The sequence below is a fragment of the Exserohilum turcica genome (assembly GCF_000359705.1).
Source record: "Exserohilum turcica Et28A unplaced genomic scaffold SETTUscaffold_10, whole genome shotgun sequence".
Lineage (NCBI taxonomy): Eukaryota > Fungi > Ascomycota > Dothideomycetes > Pleosporales > Pleosporaceae > Exserohilum > Exserohilum turcicum.
The window spans coordinates 4771-17839 of record NW_007359915.1 but is presented as its reverse complement, the minus strand read 5'-3'; the positions used below and the strand labels follow the sequence as shown (position 1 = coordinate 17839).

At 53.6% G+C, this 13069-nt stretch overlaps 4 protein-coding genes across 4 annotated transcripts; 2 read left to right on the top strand and 2 right to left on the bottom strand.

Moving 5' to 3' along the window:
• Positions 1–2688: 2688 nt before the first annotated feature.
• On the bottom strand, positions 2689–3194 carry SETTUDRAFT_166557 (uncharacterized protein; the record flags this gene model as incomplete). Its single annotated transcript, XM_008023191.1, has 1 exon — positions 2689–3194. A coding segment is annotated over exon 1 (262 nt), but the record flags the coding sequence as incomplete, so codon positions are not given.
• Positions 3195–4367: 1173 nt separating this feature from the next.
• SETTUDRAFT_101920 (uncharacterized protein) lies at positions 4368–5276 on the bottom strand (the record flags this gene model as incomplete). The annotated part of the gene is made up of 1 exon (XM_008023190.1): positions 4368–5276. One exon carries the CDS (start codon positions 5274–5276, stop codon positions 4368–4370), a length of 909 nt encoding a protein of 302 aa, XP_008021381.1.
• A 1054-nt stretch (positions 5277–6330) lies between these two features.
• On the top strand, positions 6331–8541 carry SETTUDRAFT_158141 (uncharacterized protein; the record flags this gene model as incomplete). The annotated part of the gene is made up of 6 exons (XM_008023189.1): positions 6331–6414; positions 6498–6604; positions 6776–6906; positions 7134–7342; positions 7410–7581; positions 7604–8541. 6 exons carry the CDS (start codon positions 6331–6333, stop codon positions 8539–8541), a joined length of 1641 nt encoding a protein of 546 aa, XP_008021380.1.
• Positions 8542–8778: 237 nt separating this feature from the next.
• Positions 8779–10982, top strand: SETTUDRAFT_166556 (uncharacterized protein). Its single transcript, XM_008023188.1, has 3 exons — positions 8779–8935; positions 9000–9477; positions 9528–10982. The coding sequence occupies exons 1-3, from the start codon at positions 8835–8837 to the stop codon at positions 10653–10655; spliced, it is 1707 nt and encodes a 568-aa protein (XP_008021379.1). The 5' UTR covers positions 8779–8834; the 3' UTR covers positions 10656–10982.
• The last annotated feature ends 2087 nt before the right edge of the window (positions 10983–13069 follow it).

Here is a 13069-nt window from a genome sequence, read left to right as displayed (position 1 = left end):
TAGCTATTTTTTTTTCTGGGGTGGCTAGCTAGCCAGGACCCCCCCCCCCCCCCTTTGCAGTTCCGCCATCGACTAGTCTCTATACAGTAAAGTAGATGGAATGAAAGAAAGAAAATAAAAAGGGCCGCCGCTAAATCAACGGGTACTTACGGGGAACCCCGGAAAGCTGGAAGTGGGACAAGTCTGGTGAGACCCCAAGACCCAAGACTAAGAAAGTATACAGTAGAGAGAAAGAGAAGAAGAAAAAAAGCAAAGCAAGTATGCAAAATCCAGGAACAGGAAAATCAAGATCCACATATGTGTACTGTATTATGTGTATGCAGGCCCTTTCCCCAGACTAGTTTAGCGTAGACGAGGATCAATGGAGAAGGGAGAGGGGGGGAGGGAGAAGAGAAAAAAAGCAAAAAGGAAGCCAGGAACCGAGAAGAGAAAAAAAAGAAAATGGCAGGTCCAGCGAAATTGTAACAATGTTTGAATCCACGTTAGTGTATATTGTAGTGTATATTGGGGGGGGGGATGGGATGTTTGCGCCTGCGTGCGCACGCCACAGGTGACTACTACCTTGTGATATTGAAACCGGATTATACATATCAGGGCCATGATGCCCCCCTCTCTGCTTTCCTCGGACGTACGTACATGTCGGTGTAAGCGTTTGGACTCGTTAAAGGCCCTGTCAGCCCGGGCTACCGCGTATACGAAGGAGGGGGGGGCGGTGACGGCCGATTTATTGCGAGAGAGAGAGAGAGAGAGAGAGAGAAATTTGCAGGGTGGAGATTTTCACAAGGCTTTGAGACAACGATGGCTTTGAGACAACGATAACAAGGGGCGTGGATTGAAAGCTAAAGAAGGATATATATTTTTTTTTTAAAAAAAAAAGCGAAAACGAAAACGACCGAGAATGAAGCGAGAATGAAAGACGCCACGGTTATTTCCACAAAGACATGCGTAAACGATGAATGCTGAGCCACACGAGGTAACCCCAAGAAGCGGCGCGAAAGAGAGTCGTAATGCAGATTGATCGTGGAAGCAACCATGTCCGAGCGTCCTGTCGACCCTGGAAGAAAGAAAGCAAGAGGAAGTGGTAGGGTGGTACCCTACAGTAGGAGTAACATGTATTTTAGTCGTAGTGCCAACGCAGTAAGCCAGCCCATGGTTTGCCAGACGCGTCCACGGGGCCTAGAACAGCACTGGTTCCTGTCGATCGTCATCTCACACCCGCAGCCCGCGCGACGACTCCACCAAACCACCACCACCACCGCCGCCACCATTACCAGCAACCAGCCAGCAGCAAGGGGGGAGAGCCTTGTCGATTGGAGCATGTGTGTGCACGGAGACTTTGTTCCCCCCCCGCAAACGAAATGACATGCAAGGGCATCTTTCTTCTTACGTACCTTGTAGTAAGCAACGCGAGAGAAAAAAAATTGAAATGAAAAATGTAGCCTAAACAAAGTGAGTTTTTGCGTCCTTTCTCAATCCAGTAGAGACAAGAGGGGGGATCCCGTCCCTCGGCGCCCCGATACAGAGGCAAAACGCTGTGGGCATCATTCTTTTTTTAAACCCACCACATGTCTATATTGTGTGTCGCGCCGAAGCAGTTCCGAACCGGCAAAAGTATGGAAGGGGTCATGGCCCTTTTCTTGATTGTTTTTGATGCAACCATGTTGTTTCTTGCTTCATAATGCTTTCATCATGGCCCTTGTTTTGGGCGGTGACGGCGGCCGACGCATGCAAAGACCGCTGCTGTAGCCGGGCATTCTCGGGTTCCCAACACGAGAGAGCCGGCAGGTTCCGTGCATCGATCACGAGCGCCAGAGCCACGGTTGTGTGGGGAAAATGGGTGTGTGCGTGTAAGATGGATACGAAGACGACATGTGTGATAAGAAAGAGAAGAGAAGTAAAAAAAAAAGTAAAAAAGAATGTAGATCACAGCGTGATAGCACAGTGTCCATGGCCGGATAGCGAGGAAACAGCGAGAGGGTAGGGGTACGCGTGGCAGCCGCAGCAAAGGAAGAAAAAAAGACAGAAAAAGGACTAGACGAAAGCGGTCATGAGTACCCGATTCGGTATCGATTCCAATTGCTGCATGTGGGGTGGGGAGGCAGAAAATAATAATAATACTTACAAAAAGGTGCGCCAGCCTCCCCCTAGCAAATTGGGAGAGAGAGATTACGAGAGGTGGGCAGGGGGGTGCCATGTAGCATATTAGTAGTAGCACGGGCGGAGACAAGTGCCGGAAAGAGTGTTAGCGCGCGGGTAACTAAGGGCAGAAAAAAGCATCGTGGCGGCTAATACGTGGTGTTACGGGAAGAGGAAGAGAAAGAGTCGCTTGGACTGAACAAGCGGCGAAATAAGACATGATAGCGAAGGGTCGCTATAGGTGCGGGATGCGTGGCCCTGGCTTGCGCAGCCTCTTTTTTTTTCTTTACCTTTGTTGTGCTTAAACTGCGGGCAATGTCTGAATCATGGATGGACTAAGCGTGGATGAAGTGCGTAAAATTTTCGGCGTGTTTACTTGCGTTACAACGTTGGCGTGACATTTGGAGTGGAAACTTTAATCTCCGCTCATGTGCGTATAACAATGTATATCCACTTGCCTCTCCATGTCGTCCTCATTCTCCATCTGCCTGTGTCTGTGTGTAATATGTGTCGCGCTATCCGCAAGTGGCAATAGTGTGATAGGTGTCAGAGGGTGTTTGAAAAAATTGGCCGAAAGGAAGAGGGGCTGGAGGGGGGGGCGATGCTCTGTGCCAAAGCAAAACCAACGTCTTTCTTTTGCCAAGAAAAGGCGGGCGCTTGGGGAACAGAGGGACCTTGTCAACTTACCACGGCCCATCCCCCCGCCGCCCCGCTTTCTGGCTGCTGCTGTCGTGCGTCGTTTCGCATGAAAGCTTTTGGAACGAAACGCACAAGATGTCGTCTCACGTTGGGCCGGGGGGAGGAACAGCCCCGTTTCCCTCTTACGCGCGTGCGTGCCCTGCATGCTGCCAAAGCCTGTCGCTTGTGTGTCTGAGTGTGAGGGTGTTTTTCTCCATCTCTTGCTGGTCGGAAAGGCGCGGGACCGTTGGGCATTGGCAGCAGCATTATTACTTGTCGTAATCGAGTATATATGTATGTATCGAGTAGCTTTGCCGTGGTGGTGGTGGTGGTGTCCTGCAGGGTAAGCAGGAACAAAGTTAGAGTTACCCGTAGCCAGCCAGCCAGCCAGCCATGATGATGATGAGACAAGGACCCATTGGAACCACCGATTCGCCCCTCCATTTGGTTGGCCCGTCAGGGGTTGATTTTTTCTTCTTCTCTTGATTAATTCTGCTTTGACGCACCCCCAGCCACCGGATCACCGCATCGCCATGCTGCATGCATAAGTACGTGTGGTTGGGTATCATGTACCAGACCTGGTGAGCATCGTATTTCGCAGGTTGCCTATCTTAGCGCCCTGATACGTGCGTGGTGGGGAGGATACGTACGACTACCGCTTTACATGGCAGTTCCCCGCCGTAGCCTTCGGGCCGGCGTCTTCGTATGCACCATGTACATGTGTATGTAGTATGTAAAGGGCAAGGCAGTCTATGGCATCATTTGACCCCACAAATGCAAAGGTGCAGCAAGTGGCAGCATGGGCAACTCTGGCGGGTTTGCGGCTGACGGCCCAGGGTGGCGATGTGCGTGAGTGTGCGTGAGTGTGAGTGTGTGTGTGTGTGTGTGCATCTGATGGCTGGTGTAAGACAATGATGTCATTGCCAGGGCTTTGGCAGCATGGGCCCTGGCTCGCTGCGTGATGAAACCCCTCCACAACAGGCAAGGCGGACAAGTTGATATTATATCTTCGGCGCATTTCTCATTGCTCTCTCCACCGTGGCTTTGCGCAGACTTGGCCAGGGTGACGATCGGCAATCTGCTGCTCCTTCAAGCCCTGGCCCTGGCTGCCCATGCAATCACAATGCCTAACAGCGGCACCGGCCCTGGGTCCCGCTCCATCAGCAGACGATCGTGTCACATGCTGCTGTCATCGAGTCATCACGCAAGGGCACAAGGCGCACAAAAATCATGGCTAGTGCGAGTAGTGTGAATGGATTGCGTGACTCTGCTCGTGGAGCAAGAGACGACTGTCGTAGACATTGGTCATCTAAATAGTATAGTAGGTAGTAATCGCGATGCTATGACATGCCTCCCAGGGCAGCGTATGCAAGTGGTATCATGACAAAAGAAACAAGGAAACAAAGTACAAGGAAAGACAACGTGTGCATGTAGTAGGCAACACGGGAAATGCTGAGAAACGCCCCGTCCCGTCCCCCTTGTCATGGATATTAATAAATATATGGTTGGAATACTCGTCATCGTCACTGGGCGGAATCAGAATCGTCATGGCGTCAACTGCTGTCGTCGCTCGTGTTGGCGTCGCTCGCTGAGGATGCCGATTTGTCCGACGAGGGCAGGGGGCCCAGTGTCCAGCGCCAGTCCCTTGTCCTCTTTCGTCGACCTGCGACGGGGGTTTGGGGACAGGAGTCGCTCTCGTCTTCCGACGACGACGAGTCGCGCTTGTCGCCAATGCGCGGGCCCTTGAGGCGCGGCGAGCTTTGGAGCGACGACAGGGCGGGCTTTGGTTTTTCGAGCGACAGTTGCAGGGGCGATATGCTGGCGTTGGACGAGGCGGGGTGGGCCGTCAGCGAGTGGTGCGAGGCCGAGATGTGCGAGTCGGTGGATGCGAGCGAGGCCGTCGACGAGTTGGTCGACATGGTGGAAATGGTGGACACGGATGACTCGAGGTCCGAGTGGGCCATGGTGTACTTTGTCGTGGTAATTTCCTCGTCGAGTGGGGTGCGGAAGCAGACGTGCTTCTCAGCAGGAAACATGGGCCGGTTGGCGGCCATTTTGCGCGGTATTATTGAGCGGGCGGGGCTGTTTGCGAGGATCGAGGTGAGGTTGTGCGGCTGCTTGTAGGGCAGGGCGCTGGCGGCCGAGTCGTTTGAGGCCGACGAGAGGGTTGAGGCGGAGCTGGGCGTGGATGCGCTGTTGGTGGTGGTGGTGGTGGCGGCGGCGGCGGGGATGTCGCTCTCAATGGAGAGCAGTGGGCGTGGGGGACGCTGCAGAGCGGGCGCAGTCGAGGGGCGCTCATAGGCGTTGGAAAAGGTGTTGCGGACCGTGGGCGAGGCGGCACTCAGCGTGTCGAGGCGCAGACTGGCGGCCTTTCCGAGGATGCGTGGTTGCTCCGTGTTGATGGACAGCTTGGGGCGTTGGGGGCCCTGGCGCGGGGATATTATAGGCAGCGAGGCGGTCATGGAGGACATGGCAGGTGATTGCAATGGCGGGTACGACGGCGGCATGGAATGGCGAGAGGGGGGCAGCGTGGAGAGCATCATGTGTGCGGGCCAGCGGGTGCCGGCAGGTGTTGGCAGATGATGGGCGTGTGTGGTCAGGCCGGCGGGAGGATTGGGGGTGATGTATGTATGTGTGTGTGTGTGTGTGTGTGTGTAGTAGGGCAGGGCAGGGCAGGGCAGGCGGGCGAGGGGCAGGGCGGGTATTAAACACACGCACACGGGAGGCAGCCGCCAACCAGCAGCGTGGGCTGGGGTGGCAGCAGAGCAGAGGAGCGCGAGTGCGAGTACTAGTGGCAGCAGCACGTAGCAGCGCCGCGCCGTGCCGTGCAGCGCAGCGCGGAGCCAGTGCAGCGCAGAGCCAGTGCAGGCGCGGAGGTGGACTTGGTACGAAGCGCCTGGCCAGGGTGGCAGTGGCAGTGGTGCCATCCCAAAATACACGCAGCTGCTAGCGCCATGCAGCGCTTCCAAAGATAGATGCGTGAGCGTGGCAAAGGGCGGCGTCCGTCTGTCGCTGTGCCATGGCCCCCCCGAACGGTACGGCCTTGGCGCTGCACCGCACTGGCAGCCCCGAACAGCCACAGCCACAGCCCTTGCCTCGCCCTCGCCGCGCCCTTCACCCTACCACGACGACGACGACGACGACTACACTGCCTAACCACCCCCGCGCCCGCTGCCTCCGCCGAAACACGCTGCATCCAGCCCCTCTGCTCCTCTGCTCCTCTGCTGCGCTCCTCTGCGGCGACTCCCATGGCCCCCCAGGCCCACCCGCCAGACGCACCCATCCTCCTCCACTTTGTTCGTAAGCACCGCAACCAGGCCACCACCGCTCAGCCTCTGCTAACACGTCCTCTTCGTATCCCACACGGCCATGTATGTATAGCATCCGTCCAGCGACCTAGGTGCGTACGTGTGCGTGCGTGCGCGCGCCGGGCCCCCATGCGCCCAAGCGACCCAGTTGCGCAATCACTAACGCCCGTCGTATTCGTCTCCACACGACTGCTTCTGCTTCTACTACATGTACGCCAGTGCCAGCGTCTTTGAACACCAAACCCCCGCCTTGAAAAACGTCCCCCTGGCCGTGCAGCAGAAACGCTTTCTCGTCACATGCAACTACGAGGCCCGCCACTGCCACTGCCGTTGATTGATTGATTGATTGATTCACAACACCCCCCCCCCCCACAGGGCCTGCACAAGCTGCAGCTGATTCACCACGCAAGAAAAGCCTGTCCGGACCTAGCCATCGTCCGCGGCGAAGACCTAACCCCCTTTAGGAATGTCTCCAAGCACCTGTAAGTATGCCTTTCTGCGCTCCTTCTCGTGGAACGCGCGCTGCGAACGCCTGGGCTTTGACGAGCTTTGCCACCCCCCCCCCCGCGCACGCGTCCCTTGGCTGCATTTGGTTGTTGAAACGTGGCCCACGTCTTCATGGACGTGACCGACATCATCGACTACAACGTCAGCATCCTCAATCCTAATGACCCCAGCAACGCCTGCTCCTGTCTCGCCAAGCACCATCCCACCGTCGGCTTCCCTTACCACCCAACTCGCCTGACAGGCCATGTGCACCCCAAAACGGTCACCGACAGCTTAGGTAAGCGACCCCATGGCCTTTCCCCATGGCGCCTGGCACACACACGCCCTGCGCCTCTGCAACTACGCACTGCAAGGCTGACACCCGCCTGCCTACCTGCCTACCTGCCTGCCGCGTCCCGTGACACCACTAACCATGTCTGTCATGCTGCCATCACCGTCGTCGCCGTGGCCCATGCAGTCGCCTCATCTGGCACTAATGCGTAGCAGGACGGCCCAATGCCCCAGACCCTTTGCATCTCAGACTGGCTCTCGGAAGCCATTTGGCCCATTACCTGCGCTCAAGACTAGCTGCGGAAAAGGGCTATACCGCCACGGCTGGCATCTCGACAAATAAGCTCCTGTCAAAACTTGTCGGCAACACAGACAAGCCTGACGCTCAAACAACGTTAGTGCCGCCCCATGTTTCCAATGGGAGCGATGAAACTGCCGACAACGTGACACAATTCCTTGACGCCTATGAAATTGGCCAAAATCCCGGGCATCGGCTTCAAAACAGCGCAGAAGCTGCGTGCATTTGTGCAGCAGCCACCCCCCGGCTTGGACGCTGGCTTGATAGAGGGAGCCGCCAAAGAAGACGTCCTGGTGCGCCATGTGAGGATGCATCCGGGCATGGGCCCAGACGTGCTTGAGCGGGTTTTAGGAGGCCCGGGAGGCATTGGTGCCAGGATATGGCGTCTGTTGAATGGCTGCGAGAGTCAAGTCGGTGGAGAGTCAAGTCGGTGAGGCGCGTCAAGTTCCTACGCAAATCAGCATTGAAGATGGCTATATGCGTCTGGACACGCTGGGTGCAGTAGTCCAGGAGCTACGCATGCTGGCCAAGAGACTGCTCGAGAGAATGCATACCGACTTGCTCGCAGACGACCTAGACAGCGTCGACGACGCAGCTTCGCTCCCTGCACCCACGCCCAAGCGCTGGCTGGCTCATCCAAAGACGATGCGCCTGTCCACGCGACCACGCCCACCTCAGACGCCAGACGGTAGTCGAAACCGGCCGTCTGCGCGCATCTCCAAGTCTGCCCCCATGCCGGCGTTTGTGTTCAAGCTCAACGAGGACTTGTCGACGGTGCCTGAGAAGCTGGTCCAGCGAGTACTGCTTCCTCTGTTTCGGAAATTGCAGGGACAGAGGAGCGGTTGGAATCTTAGCCTGGTCAACGTGGCTGCCACCAACATGTCCGGTCATGGGCGTGGAAAAGGCGGTGTTGGTGCTGGCAAAGATATCGGCAACATGTTCAAGCACCAACATCTAGTGCTTAGGCAACGGAGCGAGGAAGGTCGAGCAGGCGAATCCGATTCCACGAATGACACTGGGGAGGGGTTAGAATTAAGCCTAAAGACAGACTATCGCATAGCTCGTGTAAGAGTCGGTTCCGAAGGCCTGCCAACTTCCTCTCAACAGGCCAGTGCGGCTTCCGCCTCCGATGTGTGCGTGTCCGAGGTTGAGCAAATGACCGACGGCTATCTGCTTTGCTGCGACGAGTGCGGTGCTGCTATGCCGATGTTTGCCATGGGCGCGCATTACCGCTGGCACGCACAAGCACAGCTTCCATCAGACGTAGGTTCACTAGATAGGCAGATACACTCAAAAAAAAGGCAAATAATCAGCAGCCGACTAGGCGGGTCGGAGGTCCCGTGATGAGTACCCCGCAAATGTGTAATTGCCGTCGCTTTCTCGGACGCGCAGTGGCTTGCTGGTGAGGCTCGCTCGCAACAAATGCCTTGGTAATAATCCCTGAAGGGGTAATGACCCCGCAAAACCGAGCTCCGACGCTTGTGACAAGCTCGCTCGGACGCGGCCTCCTTAGCCTTCCGCAACCACCGGTGAATGCTAATGACCTCACGCAGGCTCGCAATGCTATAAGCAATGCGACAGCCCGCCGTTTTTGCACACCATCATCCCACACAGTCTCTCGCCACAGCAGGGTAACAATGCCTGGCTCCTCCCAACTCCCCATCAGTCTCCTGCGGGATTCTTTCATTGCACGAAAGAACTCGCCCAGCGGACAACTCGTCGCCTTCAACGTGGACATGTATGCGCTCCTCTCTGCCCCCACGAGCACATGGCCCCTTCGCACATGCTAACACCACTCGCAGTCTGCGCAATGTCGTCTTCTTCTTCTTCGTCATGCGATGCTCCCGCATTGCCTTCTACCAACTCAAAGGTCGCGGCATTTTCGGCTCTGCCGCAGACGCCTATGTCAGCATCCGTAAATACCTCTACGGCGTCTTTCTGCAGCTTCCCGGTGTCCGCGACAAGGTACAGGCTGAGGTTTCCGATGCCGTTCTCAAGCTGGAGCGCAAGCTCATCCCCACCGGCCCTGGCATGGAGCGCATCACCAGCATCCCGGCCGAGGGATGGACCGAAGACGAAGTCCGCGCCAAACTCGACGAGCTTGCCAACTTGGAACACACACGGTGGGAGGACGGACGAGTCAGCGGTGCGGTGTACCACGGTGGCGAGGACTTGATCCGCCTGCAGACCGAGGCCTATGGCAAGTTCACCGTGGCCAACCCAATTCACCCTGATGTCTTCCCTGGTGTGCGAAAGATGGAGGCCGAGGTTGTGGCCATGGTACGTCTGATCTGCTGCCCTGCACAAAGCATAGTACTAACGCGCTTCAGATGCTCAATCTCTTCAATGCTCCCCACGACGCCGCTGGTGTCATGACCGCTGGCGGCACGGAATCCATTCTGATGGCATGTCTCTCTGCACGTAACAAGGCCTACAAGGAGCGCGGTGTCACCGAGCCCGAGATGATTCTCCCCATCACTGCCCACACCGCTTTCCGCAAGGCTTGCCAGTACTTCAAGATCAAGCTGCACCTTGTCGAGTGCAAGGCTCCCAGCTACAAGGTCCACGTGCCTTCGGTCGCTCGTCTGATCAACCCCAACACTATCCTCCTCGTCGGATCCTCGCCCAACTTCCCCCACGGAATCATCGATGACATCACTGCCCTGAGCAAGCTCGCCTACAAGAAGAAGATTCCTCTGCACATCGACTGCTGTCTCGGATCCCTCCTCGTTCCCCTCCTTCAAAAGGCCGGTCTCGAGTACGAGCCCATGGACTTCCGTCTGAAGGGTGTTACCAGTATCTCTTGCGATACCCACAAGTACGGCTTTGCCCCCAAGGGTAGCTCGACTGTGCTCTACCGATCCGACCTGTACCGCAAGTATCAGTACTTCATCATCCCCGACTGGCCAGGCGGTGTTTACGCCTCCCCCGGTATTGCTGGCTCTCGCCCCGGTGCTCTGATTGCTGGATGCTGGGCCAGTCTTGTCAGGCAGGGTATGAACGGCTACGTCGACGCTTGCTACAAGATTGTCAGCGGTATGAAGCAGATCGAGTCCGCGATCCGCGACAGGCCCGAGCTCTCCTCAGACCTCAAGATCATCGGTCGTCCCCTCGTCTCCGTCGTTGCTTTCCTCTCCGACACGCTCGACATCTACGATATTGCCGACGGCATGTCCAACAAGGGATGGCACTTGAACGCTCTGCAGAGCCCCCCGGCTATCCACATTGCCGTCACTCTGCCCATTGTCGCCGTCATTGACGAGTTCATTGCTGACCTCATCGAGGTGACGGAGAACGCTCGCCAGGCCGAGAAGAAGAGGATTGCCGAGGGCAAGGACGCAAAGGGCGCCACAAAGGGTGATGCTGCTGCCCTCTACGGTGTTGCCGGCAGCTTGCCCAACAAGAGCGTTGTCGAGGACTTGGCAAAGGGTTTCCTTGACACTCTGTACAAGACATAAGTGTATTGACAGAAGAAGAAAGAAAATGTTCATGTTCCAACTATTAGAATGATCATGACCCACACACGACGCGCGCGGGTTGGTGGTGTTTGTGCTTTTAGGCGCTTTTTTACATGGGGGGAGTTGATAATTCGATAAAGGGTTTTCGGATGGGAATACGTGCTGGGTGCTGGATTGGTTGGTTGGTTGGTTGGTTAGTCCGGCGGTTATGAGTGAATGGGGAATCCATTTGTTTATTTGTCATTTTTTTCATTTTTTTTTAGGTTTTCCAAAGCGGGAAATGTATGGGACCTTTGGCATTGGATTGGGGAATGGGGAATGTTTCGCGGGGGGCATTATCAATCGTCGTTGTTGTTGTTGTTATTATTATTAAATGCAAAAAATACGTTTTTTTTAAAAAAAAACGCATATAATGTGGCCTTGATAAGGAAAGGAAAGGAAAGGAAAGGAAAGGAATTTGTCATGTGTGGCTTTGGGGATAGGATTGCGATTGTGTGTGTGTGTGTGAAAGAGAGAGAGAGAAGAGAGAAGAGAGAAGAGAGAAGAGAGAAGAGAGAAGAGAGAAGAGAGAAGAGAGAAGAGAGGACTAGGGGAAGGAGGTGGGGTAAGTAGCAGTAGTAGTCCAAATACCCCCCTGGAAAATCATAACAAAACAATTGGATAGACTGCGTAAGGTTTCTAAACTAGATTCCTTCTTCATGTGGTTGATTGTTTTTTGTGATTTAGGGGGGGGGGATATTGAGATTTTCATTATTTAGATATATAGTTTTGGACCTGTGAAATTTGGAAAAAAAAAACATTGAAAAGAACGTGTTTCCTGAAAAATTTTAAGCCAAGAAATCCAAGATTGGAAAATTCAAGGGGATTAAGAATATGAATATGGTAATAACTTGTTTTTGTCTTGTTGTATAACGTGGTTCATAAGCGAGTTGGTCACCCAAGCGAGTTGGTCACCCAAGCGAGTTGGTCACTCCCCACTAGCGCGTTGACGTTAACACGTTATTATAGTCTTTTATTATAACGTACTACACTACAGTAGCGGGTCAGCTAACGCCCCGGGTCAGCTAACGCCCCGCCCCAACACCATAACAACAAAACTTCAACGCGTCATAACTCCACCAATATAGATCCAATTCAAGAAGCAATTAAATATATTAAATCGCACGAGCTAGGAGATAATTTCTCGTACACAAAAGTTGCTACCTAGTTTAGTGTTAAGCGCAGTACGCTCGCTTAAAGGCACTAGGGTGTGCACAACTAGCGCGGAGTATCCTAATGATCTCTACACCTAGAACGCGAAGCTAAGCTTGTATAATATATTAAAACGCTTACTAAACGACGTTTGCCGCCTACAAAAGTAATAGTATAGCAGTTTGCTAGCTAGTTAGCTAGCAAACTAGTCTCTAAAACCTAGGTTAAGCGGTTTTGTAACGGGCTAGGTAGCCCGCTACAGTACAGATAGCGGTGGCTATCTTATGTATCAACTACGCAACGATATCAGCAGCTCTGATATCTTGTGCCAGCCTTTTTGGCGCGGTGGGCGCGTTGTAGTTGCGTGCGCAGTCTAATAGGACTCGACCCGTTACAGGTTTCTCCGCCGTCATCCTAACTGTAACGGGTCGAGTCCTATTAGACTGCGCACGCAACTACAACGCGCCCACCGCGCCAAAAAGGCTGGGACAAGATATCAGAGCTGCTGATATCGTTGCGTAGTTGATACATAAGATAGCCACCGCTATCTGTACTGTAGCGGGCTACCTAGCCCGTTACAGCTCTTAGGTTTTCTTACGTAACTCTTATTCTTTATACAAAGCTATTATACTTCTTATTCTTACTAGGCTAGTAGCCTACTTAATACTTAAGCAACTCTTTATTAAGAGAGTTCTTTAAGTAGTTAATCTTTTAAGCGTTGTCTATAGCGCTTAGGCCTACTTCTTAGAATTTTAAATTAAAAACTTAAACGTGATAAAGGAACTTTCCCCTTCCTTATCTAGTTGTATAAAGGTAGTAGAGAGCCTTCTATTTAATTGTAGGGTCTTAGAAGAACTTGTCTAACTAGGACTATAGTCTAGCTGTTGTGGCTGCTAGGGTGCTAGTTATAAGAGCTTAGACGTACGCATAGAGCGCATTAAAAGCTTATCCTTTTATACATGTGATAATATAGTAGATTTTAAGTTTCTTACTTAAGTAAGCCGCTCTATCTACAAAGAGCTTAGCCTATACACGTATCTTCTACTAAGTGTATTATTTATAGGTACTATAGTTAAACATATTTACGTTAGAGAGTCTAGGCTTAGGGTAACTTCGTATAGGTAGGGCTAGAGTAGTTGCCTCGCTTATTTAGTTGGTTGTATTTATAGCGCTAACGTAAGCTCCTGTAAGAGGTAGTGTCGTATAAGCTTTTTAAAGTTGCC

Coding starts and splice junctions, on each gene's coding strand:
- SETTUDRAFT_166556 (XM_008023188.1), top strand. CDS start 8,835: ATGCCTGGCTCCTCCCAACTCCCCATCAGTCTCCTGCGGGATTCTTTC. Junction 8,936..8,999: donor GTCGCCTTCAACGTGGACAT/GTATGCGCTCCT, acceptor CACCACTCGCAG/TCTGCGCAATGTCGTCTTCT. Junction 9,478..9,527: donor AGGCCGAGGTTGTGGCCATG/GTACGTCTGATC, acceptor AACGCGCTTCAG/ATGCTCAATCTCTTCAATGC.